The sequence below is a fragment of the Hippocampus zosterae genome, chromosome 7 (assembly GCF_025434085.1).
Source record: "Hippocampus zosterae strain Florida chromosome 7, ASM2543408v3, whole genome shotgun sequence".
Classification (NCBI taxonomy): domain Eukaryota; kingdom Metazoa; phylum Chordata; class Actinopteri; order Syngnathiformes; family Syngnathidae; genus Hippocampus; species Hippocampus zosterae.
Window position 1 is genome coordinate 13,906,352 of NC_067457.1, and position 16,005 is coordinate 13,922,356.

At 44.7% G+C, this 16,005-nt stretch overlaps 2 protein-coding genes across 9 annotated transcripts in view; one reads left to right on the plus strand and one right to left on the minus strand.

The window, feature by feature from the left end:
- The window catches only part of thrb (thyroid hormone receptor beta), a 63,234-nt gene that overhangs the window by 34,760 nt on the left and 12,469 nt on the right, over positions 1-16,005 (plus strand). The gene's annotated exons all lie outside the window — the stretch shown is intronic.
- Positions 8,205-16,005, minus strand: part of rpl15 (ribosomal protein L15) — a 37,902-nt gene continuing 30,101 nt past the window's right edge. Inside the window, exons 2-4 of the mRNA XM_052071303.1 lie at positions 10,581-10,759; positions 10,181-10,317; positions 8,205-8,554 (exon numbers count right to left, since the gene is read on the minus strand). Of these exons, the coding sequence (XP_051927263.1) occupies positions 8,249-8,554; positions 10,181-10,317; positions 10,581-10,752 (615 nt within the window). The 5' untranslated portion in view covers positions 10,753-10,759 and the 3' untranslated portion in view covers positions 8,205-8,248. The remainder of the gene's footprint in view (positions 8,555-10,180; positions 10,318-10,580; positions 10,760-16,005) is intronic.

Here is a 16,005-nt window from a genome sequence, read left to right on the forward strand (position 1 = left end):
GTCTTCTACTCCACATTCATAATCCTCTAAATATTTTGGTGTCTTCCCTTCTCTACCAGAACTATGAGGAGTCTCAGTATCATTGTTTGGGTCCGTGTCGCAGTCAGGTTCAAGCTCTAGTTCTGTGTTAAAATCTTTTTCTGTATATTCTGTCTGTGACCGACTTGCTTTAGGCATAGTTACCCACTCTACATAGTGGTCCTCCAGTTGAGTCTTCTCAGTCTGTGTCTCACTCTCAGTCACGGTCTTTGTGATGAAGTGGACCTGTCTGTGTTTCTGATCCTTGTTTTTCTCTGGAAAATAGATTAAATAAGCAGGTGAATGACAGTCAAAACCAACAAAGATCCCCTTTTTGCCCTTTGGATCTAGCTTTTTTTTTTGTTTTGTTCATAGACCAGGTGTCACCAACATTTTTGAGGGTGAGAGCAACTTCATGTGTACCGATTGTGTGAAGGGCTACCAAATTGATACACGTCTGAAATAACATATTTGTCCAAAATACCTTCAATAATATGAGGATGTGTTATTTTTAATACTTGATGATTTAAATTGTCAGACTTTGATCGTGTTTCGAAATGTCTCACAGTACTGCCAATGTTTGCATTTTTAAATCATAATTTCTACTAGCAAATCACAATGTCCAGGCACTGGCGGGCTACTCAAGTGGTCTTCACGGGCTACCTGGTGCCCGCGGGCACCATGTTGGTGACCACTGTCATAGACCATGCATTCTGAACCAAACTTTTTCATTTTTGACAAATCTGGCCGTTTTCCTGTGAAAAGGAAATAAGGAGTCTCACCCTGTTCTTTCGCAGTAACACCTGTTCCGTATAACTGCTGCTGTTCTGGCTGCATATGGCCATAGCTCTTTGGGTAAGCCAGATTCTATCAGCATACACCTCACCATCTCAAACAATGTGCGCCAGTTCCTCTCTGCTGTCCCATTTTGATGTGGGGAGTAGGGCGCTGATCTCTCATGTTTTATCACATTATCTCGAAGCAGAGATTGATACTCTTTTGAAACAAACTCTGTCCCATTATCCGATCTCATTTGCTTTACTTTACCATATGGTGCTGTGTCTGCCAAGAACTGCTTTGTAGCTTCAACTGCCATGTTTTTGTTCCTGAGAAAGTATACAAAAACAGCTCCAGAAAGGTCATCAGTAAAAGTGATGGCATATTTGTACCTGTCGAATGACTCTGGGTCAATAGGCCCACCTAGATCTGCATGTACCAGCCCTAATGGCTCTTTAGCTCTCACATCACTTTTCCTGTTTCTATTCTAGGTGAATTTCCGTTGAATACAGGTTTCACACTGGTTAGGTCTAGTTTTGTCACTGATTTTCATACCTTCTACTATAGCTTCAAGCTTAGCAATATCACCATAGTTACAATGGCCCATTATCTCATGCCATGTTTTCATGTTTAAAGATGCATTGCAGGAGTCCTCACTGCATGCAAATTTTTCTGTGACAATGTCAAGATAGTACATTCGGTCCTTTACATTCATCTTGCATATTGTCCCATCTGAAAGGATCATTTTGTTGTTATTTTTCTCAAAGTTGAACTTCACTCCTTTCGAAGTTGCTGCTTCCACTGAAAGGATATTCTGCGGGTATCCCGGGATGAGGAGAGCATTTGTGATCTTGACGCTTACCACTGCTGTCGGCCAGCTTCATTTGTGGGTCCCCCTTCTACTCGACACTTCCGGTGATCCGTCTCCCATCAGCCAGCTGCATGATGTGATCTTTAGGCGGGAAACTCTCATCAAATCGGGTGAATGCGTTCTTGTCGGTGATGATGTGGCCAGAAGCACCGCTGTCCACGAGTAGTCCATATTGCGGCGCTCCATTGGGTCGCCATTCACTCACCCGGAACAATACTGTTTCCTCTTCTTCCCTCGAAGATTTGGCTTGGTCTCTGCCACGAAAAACCTTTTCCGCATCGTCCATAACTGCAGCCACTTTGTTGTTCTTATCAGCATTTGTCCTTCGCTTGTGTTGTTTCTTATCCTTACTCAAGCAGTCTCTTGCTTTATGCCCCACTTTTTCACAAACAAAGCATTCTCCATTGAAGACGTATTTTTTTGTCCTTTTCTTTGGGCTTCGGCTTGAATGACTTTGCGGTCATTACTTCATCTGGTCTCGGTCTGCTTCGGTACCGGAGGGTGCATTCAAAACTTCTCAGCCTAGTCTTGAATTCAGCGAAGGTTAACACTTTCCTCGTTTGAGTCAAATGCACAGAAAATGGGTTGTATTCATCCATGAGTCCTTTCAACAACATAGCCACCAATAGTGCATCGCTTAGGCTTTCCTTAGCTATTTGTAACGCAGCCACTAACTTCTCGACACGTGCTAGATAGTCCGTTAGCTCCTAGCCGTTAGCCATTAGCATATTGGTTAGCTATGTGCACAGCCCGACAATTCTCGGCTTTTCTTCGGACTCAAAATGGCGTCTCAATATTTCCAAACTTTTCTTACCATCTTCTGGTGCTTCATACAGGATGAGTGTAAATGTTTTATCATCCAAGCAGCCGCACAGTTCAGCATATGCCAGTTCGTTTTTCCACTCGGTTTCTGTTGCGGCCTGTTCGCTGGATCCCGCAGCTACGTCACACCCGAGGATAGCATCTTTTAGCCCGATGGTTTTCAAGTATGCTAGGAACCTTGTCTCCCAGATGTGATAGCGGGCCTCATATCCGTCAAATCGCGGCGGTAATCCTCTCCCATGGAGCGCCGCTGTGCCTGGAACCCACCTGGGCCCATAACCTGTTGAACCTACTACTGCGGAAGTCTCTCGCTGTTCATGTGTAGACATCATTGCTGGTGACTACACTATGTTCTTGGCACAATACTGGAGACGTTTCGTATTTTTCTGTGGTCGCTACCACTGAGTCGCTGAACACCCAACGTGCCTCAATGCATCGTCACTGGCAGAAGCGAACTGCAGGGAAGCTCCACCCCCTTTATTTATATACACCCCATAACACGGTATCCCTCCACACAAAATAGCACCAAACATTAAGCAATAATGCCAGTGGCATACATCGTCACCCAACACTGTCATCAGGGTAAGGTCGAGATAGCCGATGTTTTTGTAGCAGGCTGCCCAAGAATTTAGGACAGCCTTGAGTCCGTGGCTTATGTTGAGTGACGTCGATCAGCCAAATCCATGATTTCAGTCAATATTTGAGCACGGATTCCAGTTTCTCCAAGTTCAAGTTCGCTCAAGCGCAAACACGAGATCTTTATGTGACGTCAAGCCTCGCGTGTTGACGGCCGGGCCCCTCCGTTTGAACATTTGAGACGTGATGTGATAATTTAGTGCTTCTTCACCTCATGCGCACGGAAAATGTTTGTGTGTCTTTGCTTTAATTTGTTTTTTTTCCCCCATTTGGTTTGGATGAACGTTTTGGCTTCCGTACAGAAAATACAACCGAATTTGTATTTGTAAGACTGAGTATGAAAATAAACAGAATTTAATGTTCAGTGAGGATGAAATACAGTTTCAAAGAAAAAAAATCTATCCTTTTCAAATTCAAATTGTACAATTCCGATTCAATTATTCAATATCATTCAGATTAAAACCTACAAATCCATCCATTATCCGAGCCACTTTACTTCAATTTATGTAATTCAAATTCGGTATAAACTATTTAAATCTAAGTTATTCACATTTAGCTTTTGGTGTCAAATATTCCACCCCACAGTGTCATACCTAGTTTAAGAAATTTCAAGGGTTATTTTTACTGACCATTCATTGGTAATGACATGTACAAATGTTTATTTTCCTAACACACTGTCCATCCTTGTTTCCTTACAGTTCTTACAGCCGCTGTGAGACCTAAAGCCAAACATCTTGTGCCTCAGACCAGGAAATCGATGTCACAATCAAAAGATGACTACACCTGGCTCCTGATCGGGATGGTGACAGGAAGCAGAGCATGAGAAGACAAGAGGGCATGGAGAGCACAACAATTTGATGGATGGAAAAATGCTGTTCAAGAGCAAGCTGCTTCCCAGTTTGGACTCTGTTCACTGTTAAAATAAGAAAAGTGCAGTTTTCCAGTTATATGTGGATTGGATGAACTTTATTGTCAAATGTACTGTATGTGTAACATACAGCACAGATGAAATTTCTTCCCAAATTATGACAATAAACATAACAGTCGTTTTAGAGGCTTTTTAAAAAACATATCATGAAATGCGCATGAAAGAAGTGTCTTAGTTAAGGTTGAATTAAGGCTGATATCAGGAACCTGTTCTGGCCCAGCGTAGGGCCGGAGGAGGGCCAGAGATGGTTATACAATGTGGCTCTGGTATAGGCCTTATGTGGCCCATATTGTGGATGCCAGATGTGGGCCGTCATTTATTGAGGTATGTGAGGCGGGTACAAGTGATGTATGTGGCCCAGAGCTGGGCCAGACCAATTTTGCTGACTGGGAAGGTGTTAAGTTTTAGACATGAGTGTTGAAGGGTCACAGGGCCCCATTTGCAAACCTGTTGCCACATATTCGGCCAAGATGTCCAGGTCCTAAACATAATTTTTTATTTAAAGCATGACTCCTGATCATGTCTTTTAAATGTCGTAATTAGTAGACCTTTGTGAGTTTTTTTCACCTCAATCTTAAACTTTCATCCACGCGATTCCTCAGTTTGCGGACTAAAATAGCAACCCGCATGCGTTATCTGTTCGGTCCCCTCTCCAACACTGAAAACAAAACAAAAGTAAATTAGAAGAAACACACTCACACACCACACCACAAACACACATACAGGCACAGTGAAATCGCATTGATCACACAGGAGAGATTTTATCGCGTACAGTTAACTCGTGTGCGGTGACTTTTATGGTTCAACGATTTTTCGGTACCGTCAAAATAACGCCACGGAAACGCCACGCTACCGGTTACCGTGAAATCTTCAAACCTGCTGTAGTTTTTTGTTGTTGTTGTGAGAAATTTCCTTGCGTCCCAAAAACGCACATTATTTGGAATTGTGCGTCCTGCGGGAAAATTAGGTATCTAGGACGCGGGACGCAGAGGAACGAGATGGCTGTACATATACTGTATTTTAAAAGTGATTTCAACAAAATGTATTAAGCCTCTGAATGTATTCTTTAAAATAATTTGATGATAATACTCCCCGTGGTTTTCCGTTGATTGATAAAAATCCAGCAAAACTATCGGAATGGAACTCATCTTGCCGGGTCCGACGTTACTGCTGGCTAGTGATGTGTCGTTCGCGAACGAGCCGGCTCCCAGCTCTTTGAAGTGAACGATGGGAGCCGGCTCCCACCTAATAGGGAGCCGGCTCCTCATTGGGAGCCGGAAGGGTAGGGTTACGCGCACACACACACACACACACACACACACTCACACTCACACACGCACACGCGCACGCACGCACGCACGCATGCACGCACACACACACACACACTTACACACACGCGCTGCAGTTTAGAGAAGGGGGAGGGGTTAGAGAAGAGACACACAGCAGCACACTGAGCAGCACGCGGACAAGACAGACGAGGAGACGAGAGAGCTCGTTAGTGAAAAAAAACACGGTGGAAAGTGGAAAGGTGAGAAAATGGATAGGAAACGCAGTGAAATATGGACTCATTTCAATTTAATTGATAGTTCAAAGGCAGCGTGTAGACTGTGCAAGGTTAAAATATCCCATAGATCAGGCTCCACAAAAAAAACCTTCACAGGCATATCAGAAATGTCCACCAATCAGTACAATTTGAAGAGAAAAGACAAGCAAGGGAACCAGCTATTAATGAAGGTGCTAGTGTGTCTGCAACTGTTGCTGCTGCTGCAATGTCACAACAGCCTACATGTACAACCCAGAGCTCTATGAGCCACTTTATGCAAAAAGCTATAAAACCAGAAAAACAGAACACAATTGACGAGGAACTAATGATTGCAAGGGATTTTCATCCATTTTGTATTGGCTGTGTATTGTTGCAACATCTGTCCCCTCAGAGAGAATCTTCTCCAAAACAGGGCAAATATTAACAGAGAGGAGAAACAGGATCAACCCCTCAAAGCTGAGGCACTTGGTTTTTCTTCATGCCAATCTTCGCTAAAGGCAAGCTAAAACCTTTACCTGAATGCTGCTTTTTTTCTTTTTGTTTTACAAATTTTAATTTATAATTAGTTGTGTGGTATTCAAAGCTTACTTATGTTGTTTTACTGTAAATAGTTAAAAACTTATAAATATACACATTCAGAGATTGGAACTTTTTGACGACCTTGTTTAGAGATGGGTCTTTGTACTTTGTTTTTATTTAGTAGCACTCCATGTTGAGTATGTTCAGAAGAATATAAATAAAGCCATATAAATAATAAACATTTGATATAATGTCTATTTTTTGCATTAGTACTTCATTTTACACATAATACTACGTTATTTTTGGTATTAAATTAATTTAAGCAACAAAAAAACTGAGGAGCCATTTGGGAGCCGAAAGAACCGGCATTTTTAGGGAGCCGAGCCAAAACAGCCGGCTCTCTAAAAGGAGCCGGAATTCCCATCACTACTGCTGGCTAGCTTGCGCACTGCTCAGTGAGTAGCTTGCACGCTTCCTTTCGGCTATCTCGCGCACGGGGCGTGTCAAAGTGCCTCTCTGCATTCGACCGTTTCATCAATGGTGTTTTGTCATTGCAAAGCAGACACTCCGCAGACCCTGTTCTCCCCAGAAAGGTGAATTATTCGGTCCATTTGTCCCGAAGTCTACCAAACTCGTCATATCTTTTTTCTTTTCGCCATCTTATTTGATTTGGATTAGCTTTGAGCTAATGGCCAAGTAGGTTGATTCAAAAGGGGGCGTATACATGTTTTCACAGCAACAGCATTGTTGGCCAGTATCATCCAATCAAATTGGCTCCTGGAGCTAACGAGGAAATGAGCAGTGAAAAATCGATCGATGGATGCATCCAAGATTTTTTTTTTAATCTGCGAGCGAGATGCAATCATTCATTCATTCATTCATCTTCCGTACCGCTTGATCCTCACTAGGGTCGCGGGGGTGCTGGAGCCCATCCCAGCCGTCTCCGGGCAGTAGGCGGGGGACACCCTGAATCGGTTGCCAGCCAATCGCAGGGCACACAGAAACAAACAACCATTCGCACTCACACTCACACCTAGGGACAATTTGGAGTGTTCAATCAGCCTGCCAAGCATGTTTTTGGAATGTGGGAGGAAACCGGAGTACCCGGAGAAAACCCACGCAGGCCCGGGGAGAACATGCAAACTCCACACAGGGAGGCCGGAGCTGGAATCGAACCCGGTACCTCTGCACTGTGAAGCCGACGTGCTAACCACTGGACTACCGGGCCGCCGAGAGATGCAATCATCAAAAGTATAAATAAACCATGTTATTCTATAGCCTATAGATTATATAACGACATTGTTACACAATGTACACAGAGCTTATATCAGAAATAACACCAGACTCTCCCCCCCAAAATTCTCAACGGATTTAGAACAATATAAAAAAGGTCAATTTTGACTGGAAAAAAAGCGGACAAATCTCATCTCTGCATCAGTTTCCTTACTTCGGTAATTCAGTACGTAGTAGAGAGCACGTGCCGTATTTCCAGAACAGTGGTAAAGAGTGGTGAATAAAAGGATTGGCCTTTGGTATCGGAAATGAAAAAACATTTAGGTTATTGGTCTAAAACTAATGCAGCCGTGAGTCACTGACAACTTGGCTCACACGCCAGCCTTGTGTGCGGCGAGCGTGGGATCAGTTCCCACTCGGCGACTGTGTGAATCTTCATTTGTCTCTATATGTGCACTGCGACTGACTGGAGAACAGTTCAGGGTGTAGTATGCCTTTCGCCCGAAGTCGGCTGGAATCGGCTCCAGCAACCCCCCGCGACGCTCCTCAGGATAAGCGGTGGTGAAAATGGATGGATAATGCTGCTATTTGGATGGCCAAATGGCAGATTTTAAAAGGTAGAAAATCTAAAAGGATGACCTTTCCAGTGTTAAACAAGGAAGCGAGGATGACCTGTTCTTTTGTGTAAACAGCTGGAAATGTGTGCTTCTGATGACTACATTTATCAGAACAGAGCAACAAGAAACAAGTTTCTCGTGCCAGAATTTGGATTTTGTCAAACGCACAAAAAAGGAAAGCGCTCATCAGTAGTTTATGAGAGGGACAAAGGGAGAAAAAAAAGTAAGCACACGAGAGCATGTGGCCAAATTCTTTATTTTTTAAAGATTCAGAGACATGAGCTCTAACGGTAACGGTGCAGTTGCAGGGTGTTGCGCCGCTTCCAGGCTGCACGACGGGATCCTCCAATGGTCTGGTGGAACTTGTGACCCTTGCCAAGCCCACGGCTCTTCTTTCCTGCAGAGGTTAGGCCACGCATCTCTCTGTGCTTGTGCACAGGCTTTGTGATCCATTGGGTGTCTGGGTTGCGTCTAATTGTCTTATGGAATGGGTCTATCAAAATCACCTCAAAGAACTTGTAGGTGGAATCCTCGCCCACCCAGTACGAGTTGAGCACCCTCAGGCCACCACAGTGACGGCCTGCACGGCCCTGCAACAAACATAAAAAGTTGGTTGAGTCTTTACTTACGGGTCACAATCCACCCCCCCCCCCAAAAAAATCGATCAACCACGATTCAGGAATAGGTATGGGCCAATTGCCACTGGAGCAATCATTCTTCCAAGGTTATTTTCTGATCTATTTGAAATGTGAAACAAATTCATTATTTTAGGAAGTTAGATCAGATTTATGACAGACTCTACCCATCAGTCGCATTTTCTTTTGCTGTCCTGTGGGTTTTTTTGGTGCTTTTTTGTACATTTTGTTGGTGCTTGTTTTTAATGTTTCAGGTTGGAGTTTGTCAAAATGTATTCCTTCCACAAAAGTAGAGAGAAGTCCTTAAAATCAGACATTTGGACGTCGAGTTAAACAAAAACAATACGATTGGCAGGTCACCAATATTTAAATTAATACACTACAAAGACGAGATATCGTGACTGTTTGTAGAAACTAATCAATGACTTCGAATTTTATGGCTGATCCAAAAAAGCAGAGACAGGGGCCATGTTCTCTGCGTTACATCACCCTTCCTTTTGACATTAAAGAAACATTTGAGAATCGAGGATGCCAATTGTGAACTGTAGGACTCAGAACCATTTTGACGATTTTCAAACTTTGATGCTCTTATTCTGCATATATGTTTTTATGTTTTAATCTCCTGGCCTATTGACTTTTCCTACTTCTGTATATTTCATCCCCATCCCGCAATTTTACAAGTCGTCATAAATTTCACTATGGCATGGTAGTCAATTTGACGGCTCTACTTCATCTTGCGCGCATTCCAAAGCAACTAGCGGCAACATTAAGAAATGCCGCCCGTCAACGGGGTCTATAAAACACATTCTTAAAGAGCAGAGACGTTACATCTGCTTCAAAATATTGACACACGCACGGCCTTTTATTGTGGCTAACCTAAGGCACACCTGTGCAATAATCACACTGTGAAATCAGCATCTCTATATGTCACACCTGTGAGGCAGGATGGATTATCTCGACAAAGAAGAAACATTTGAGGGAAATGGTGTTCTATGTACCATATTTTCCAGATTATAAATTGCAGTTCCCCCCCCCCCCCATAATTTGTCCGGGGTGCGACTTAATCCTATGGAGCGACTTGTGTGTGTGTGTGTAACAAACACATTTTTTTCATTTCATATGTTATTCTCATTCTGCCGCAAGGGGGCCCACTAGGCCTCTGTTGATACTTTCCACATTGGCGGTAACTGATAAAAACAGCTGCCTATAGGTCTGAAATAAGCGAAATAGAAGAGGAAGTACCACATCTTCGACCTCCAGATTTCAGAGTTCTTTAAAACGTACCAGAGGATGAAGATTTCGTTGATTTAGTGATTTGGAGTGACAATGAGACTTTGGTAAACTTGCTCGCATTTTTGTTATGCAGTAGTTATCTGAATAACTAATGTTACGTGAAAGTACAAAGCACATTCTCAGTTCGGTGTTTGAGTAATGTGACGTAAGCATATCGTACACGTAATGAAATAAAAAATGTGTTTCTCATTTTTGTTCGATATAAATCAGAGTCTCCAGGAATAAGGTTGGCAAATCGATAAATCTTGGATCACATTTGAGTGTCGGGTCTACATTCGGGGCACGTACCTCAGCAGTGGCTTGTAAACTGCGGGCAAACTTGATCTGGTTAACACCGTGGTGCACAGGCTTTCCATACGTGGCACCTTTGGGCACAGGGCGTTTACGGCCACCACGGCGCACGCGGATACGGTAAATGACATAACCTGTTTGAATGAAATACAATCGGTTACATTGTGTCGTGCCTAAATCCTAAACACCTTGAAATGTTACATACACATTACGTTAAATATCAGTGCACAAATGCAAATACATTAAAGTAATTTGAATGATCATGGACAGAGTTAAATCACAGCACTGGCATACTGATGGTACCCCTCCCAAAAACGATAAATACAATGGCATCACAAAGCAATGAACTCCACAGAGGACATAATTCATGACAAGATGACCAATGTATGTCATTAACCTTGTTTAGCCTTGTAACCCAGCCTACGAGCTTTATCGGGTCTGGTGGGTCTTGGTGCGCGGTGAAGGTTTGACAGTTGGCGGTACTGCCAGCAGCGCACACGAAGCAAGAAGCGCATCACATCTGACTGCTTCTTGCGCCACAACTCCTGCATATAGCGATATGCCCCCATGTTTTATCTGCGAAAAAAATAATGTAAGAAAGAAATTAGTTTGAATTCAAGAGTGTACCACAGCTTCCTTCTTATTTTTACAATTATTATTCAACCTTGCTGCACAATTGACTGTCCCTTGTACTGACAGAACGATTGCATCAATTCATCAACGAACTCGACTGACAATATTTTCAGACGTGTGTGTGACAATGGACTTGTTTCCGTCATTATTCGTTTACGCAAGTCTGATTGCGCTCATCTCGGAAAACTGCACTCAGGCTGGTTATGTTTCCCATGTCTAGTTTTAGATATGTACAGTAGAATGCCATCTCTCGTCTTGATTTCATTGTGATGATTTTTAGGCATTATTTCTCTGTGTATTGCAGGCACGGCATGATAACTTCTTTGACCGCCCAAAATGTGTTGAAAGCTAGCTTTTTTAAAGATATTAACATACCTAATTTTTGGTTATTTGGGGAGTCATGAAGACAAAGTTGCATCTAATTTGTGTGATGCAGATAATTGGGTGCCAAAATTTCAACTTAATTTTATAGTTAAACCTTGTTGGTGCAAACCGGCGTCTTTCACAGACCATTCTACTACAGGGTGTCCTGTAATTCTCCATACATAGGAAAATATTCCATACATATATGTGGTTCTAAAATTGATTCCTTTACATTTCACAACTCAACTCTAATTATAGAGCACTTTCAAATAGCCAAAAAATTGAAATCTACTGTACATCAAGAATATTATATTAACAACAGTTTATGTCAAGAAACGTTTATTCTACAAGGTATGGAGACACTATGGGACACACTGTGTTGCAGGGGGCATTTGTGAAGTTTTTGGAACCGTCATAACTTCCTTAGTTCTGAACATGTTGACAAAACGAGATCCGTTTTGTTCCTTTAGTCAAGTGGTTTTCGGTGACATTATCTTACGGAGAAAAAAAAGACTGGAATTTTGTAGTAACGTACTGTACGTTCTGCTGGACGAGGATAGCGATGTCGGTTACTGGTCGGGCAAATGTTGAATGAACAAATAAAACGCCTTTAAGCATTACGCAGATAGTTTTACAAAGAATATGATCCTTAGAGCAATATACAATGAGTAATATTAAATTCTTGGAGCGCCGCTTACTTATAATATGCAGAGGCAATTTTAGCATCACAAGCACAAATGTGGTTTTTAAGTCATGAAAACAAACTCTCCGTCGGCAAATAATCAGCGCTATCTCTTCACCATTATTCTTCTTAATACCGCTTTTCCTGCTGCTCATTGAATCAATGGTGATAATTTACGCCGGGGATGTTTTGTGTTTTTTGCTATTGTAAAGTGTCCTCGGGTGTCTTGAAAGGCGCTTATAAATAAAATTTATTATTATTATTATTATTTTCAAGACGGATGTCTCCCACATTCCAAAAACATGCATGGCAGGCTGATTGAACAGTCCAAATTGTCCCTAGGTGTGAGTGTGAGTGGTTGTTCGTTTCTGTGTGCCCTGCGATTGGCTGGCAACCGATTCAGGGTGTCCCCCGCCGACTGCCCGGAGACAGCTGGGATAGGCTCCAGCACCTCCCGCGACCCTAGTGAGGATCAAGCGGCTCGGAAGAAGATGAATGAATGAATGAATGTCTGAGCCTTCAAGGAAAGCTGTTTTAGTCGCCATCTAGTGGATGTTTTGTTTATGTATTTGTAATTCCATGTGAATGATACAGTGGCACGATCACTGATTATAATAATAGGGTCTGTTGTAGAGTTTGAAATGTGCGATATCATGCAGTTGGAAACAAGAAAACAATCAATACGTGAAGAAGTGAAATGAATATTGGTTAAAAATGGTGTTCTTTCATGAATGTGAACCAATTCCTCTTATGTTCCATGTTGAAAATGTTGTCACGATCCCGTTCTTTGTGTGTCTCCAGCAGGTGGCAGTCGAGGGCCCTCCTTTCAGTGTGCACACTCGGGATGTGAATCTCAGCACTGAGGACGATGCGATACACATCTCGATGCACTACCAGCGATGCGATACTTAAACGATACATGGAATTTTCTGGCGACACGATGCGATACGTTTCACCGTCTTCACGATGTGATACGACGCGATACACATTTAGTTCAAATCAATGCGATCCGATACGCTACAGTGGAATTTGTTGTGATATTGTGTGTGCAATTAAACATGATGCAAATACTCAAAGAAAAAAAGTTTTAAAAAAGATTTGAATTCAGTATGATATTGCAAAAAGTAGACCACTTTATTCCTTATAAACAGTAGAACGTGTAAAAAAAACTTATTTAACCCCTTTCACAATTGGGTTTTGTGCAAAGAAAACGTAAACAATTTGGCGCCTGAGACTCACAGCTGTTGCCGTAGTGTAAACACAAACAGACTACTCACTGAGTGTCTTATATGAAATATCCATCTCCATAGGACAGAAAAAAATACAATTGAAACAATGTGGCAGTCACAGCCTCAAAGCTGCTGTGTGTATTGTAGCGTACACAGACCACTCTCACTGAGTGTCAAAATGAAATGTCTAAACGAGTCATCCATATATAGTTTTTCCTTGCGCGGTCACAGTGAGCTGCAAGGGGACCCCCAAAATAAGAGGCGATTTTTTTTTCGTATCCCGACCTGGTTTGCCAAGTTTCTCCGGTGTCCAACGAGGAACTGGACGGGGAGGGGGCAGGAACCTTGTCGGTGATGTGGTGCCATCGTTTTAAGTGGTCTGCATATTTGTGGCGCTGCCGTTGTATGGCTTCGTAGTGCGACATTCTTTGCAAATTACCGAGGTTTTATCAAGCTTTCCATCTTTCTTTTCGAAGCCGTAGTTTCCAAACATAATATGTAAATGTTGCGAGCGCATTAAATAAAGTAGTTTCCTCGCTGCTGCTTGCGCGAACTTACTTGTTTCGCGAGTAGTGTACTGGACTGTATGTACACTCACGGCTTCCGTCCGTTTTCAACACAAAACGCAAAGTAATGATGGTGCATTCATTGCGCATATCCATCCATCCATCCATCCATCATCTACCGCTTATCCAGGGCCGGGTCGCGGGGGCAACAGCTTTAGCAGGGAAGCCCAGACTTCCCTCTTCCTAGCTACTTCTTCCAGCTCTCCCCGGGGGATCCCGAGGCGTTCCCAGGCCAGCTGGGTGACGTAGTCTCTCCAGCGTGTCCTGGGTCTTCCTCGGGGTCTCCTCCCGGTGGGACATGCCCGGAACACCTCACCAGGGAGGCGCTCAGGAGGCATCCGAATCAGATGCCCAAGCCACCTCATCTGGCTCCTCTCGATGTGGAGGAGAAGCGGCTCGACTCTGAGCCCCTCCCGGATGACCGAGCTCCTCACCTTATCTCTAAGGGAGAGCCCGGACACCCTGCGGAGAAAACTCATTTCGGCCGCTTGTATCCGGGATCTCGTTCTTTCGGTCACGACCCATAGCTCGTGGCCATAGATGAGGGTTGGGACGTAGATCGACCGGTAAATTGAGAGCTTCGCCCTTTGGCTCAGCTCCTTCTTCACCACGACAGACCGATACAACGTCCGCATCACAGCAGACGCTGCACCGATCCGCCTGTCGATCTCTCGCTCCCTCCTGCCCTCACTCGTGAACAAGACCCCAAGATACTTAAACTCCTCCACTTGGGGCAAGATCTCCCCCCCGACCCGAAGGGGGCACTCCACCCTTTTCCGACTGAGGACCATGGTTTCAGATTTGGAGGCGCTGATTTTCATCCCAACCGCTTCACACTCGGCTGCGAAACGCTCCAGTGAGAGTTGTAGAGCCCCATTTGAAGGAGCCAACAGCACCACATCATCTGCAAAAAGCAGGGATGTAATACTGAGGCCCCCAAAACGGACTCCCTCAACGCTTCGTCTGCGCCTAGAAATTCTGTCCATAAAGGTTATGAATAGAATCGGCGACAAAGGGCAGCCTTGGCGGAGTCCTACCCCCACTGGAAACGATTCCGACTTACTGCCGGCAATGCGAACCAAACTCTGACATCGGTGGTATAGTGACCGAACAGCCCGTATCAGGGGGTTCGGTACCCCATACCCACGAAGCACCCCCCACAGAACTCCCCGAGGGACACGGTCAAACGCCTTCTCCAAGTCCACAAAACACATGTAGACTGGTTGGGAGAATTCCCACATACCCTCAAGGACCCTGCTAAGGGTGTAGAGCTGGTCCACTGTTCCACGGCCGGGACGAAAACCACACTGCTCCTCCTCAATCTGAGGCTCGACTTCCTGACGGACCCTCCTCTCCAGCACCCCTGAATAGACCTTACCAGGGAGGCTGAGGAGTGTGATCCCTCTGTAGTTGGAACACACCCTCCGGTCCCCCTTTTTAAAAAGAGGGACTACCACCCCGGTCTGCCAATCCAGAGGCACTCTCCCTGTTGACCACGCGATGTTGCAGAGGCGTGTCAACCAGGACAGCCCCACAACATCCAGAGCCTTGAGGAACTCCGGGCGGATCTCATCCACCCCTGGGGCCTTGCCACCGAGGAGCTTTTTAACCACATCGGTGACTTCAACCACAGAGATAGGAGAGCCCACCTCAGAGTCCTCGGGCTCTGCTTCCTCCAAGGAAGGCGTGTTGGTGGAGTTGAGGAGGTCTTCGAAGTACTCTGCCCTCCGGTTCACAACGTCCCGAGTCGAAGTCAGCAGCGCCCCATCCCCACTGTACACAGTGTTAGTGGTGCACTGCTTCCCCCTCCTGAGACGTCGGATGGTGGACCAGAATTTCCTCGAAGCCGTCCGGAAGTCGGCTTCCATGGCCTCACCGAACTCTTCCCACGCTCGGGTTTTTGCCTCGGCGACCACCGAAGCCGCGGTCCGCTTGGCCAGTCGATACCTGTCAGCTGCCTCTGGGGTCCCACAGGCCATAAAGGCTCGATAGGACTCCTTCTTCAGCTTGACGGCATCCCTTACTGCTGGTGTCCACCAGCGAGTACGGGGATTGCCGCCACGACAGGCACCAACCACCTTACGGCCACAACTCAGATTGGCCGCCTCAACAATAGAGGCACGGAACATGGTCCACTCGGGCTCAATGTCCCCCGCCTCCCCCGGAACATGGGAAAAGCTCTGTCGAAGGTGGGAGTTTAAACTCCTTCTGACAGGGGATTCCAACAAACCCTCACGATACGTTTGGGTCTGCCAGGACGGACTGGCATCTTCCCCCACCATCGGAGCCTACTCACCACCAGGTGGTGATCAGTTGACAGCTCCGCCCCTCTCTTCACCCGAGTGTCCA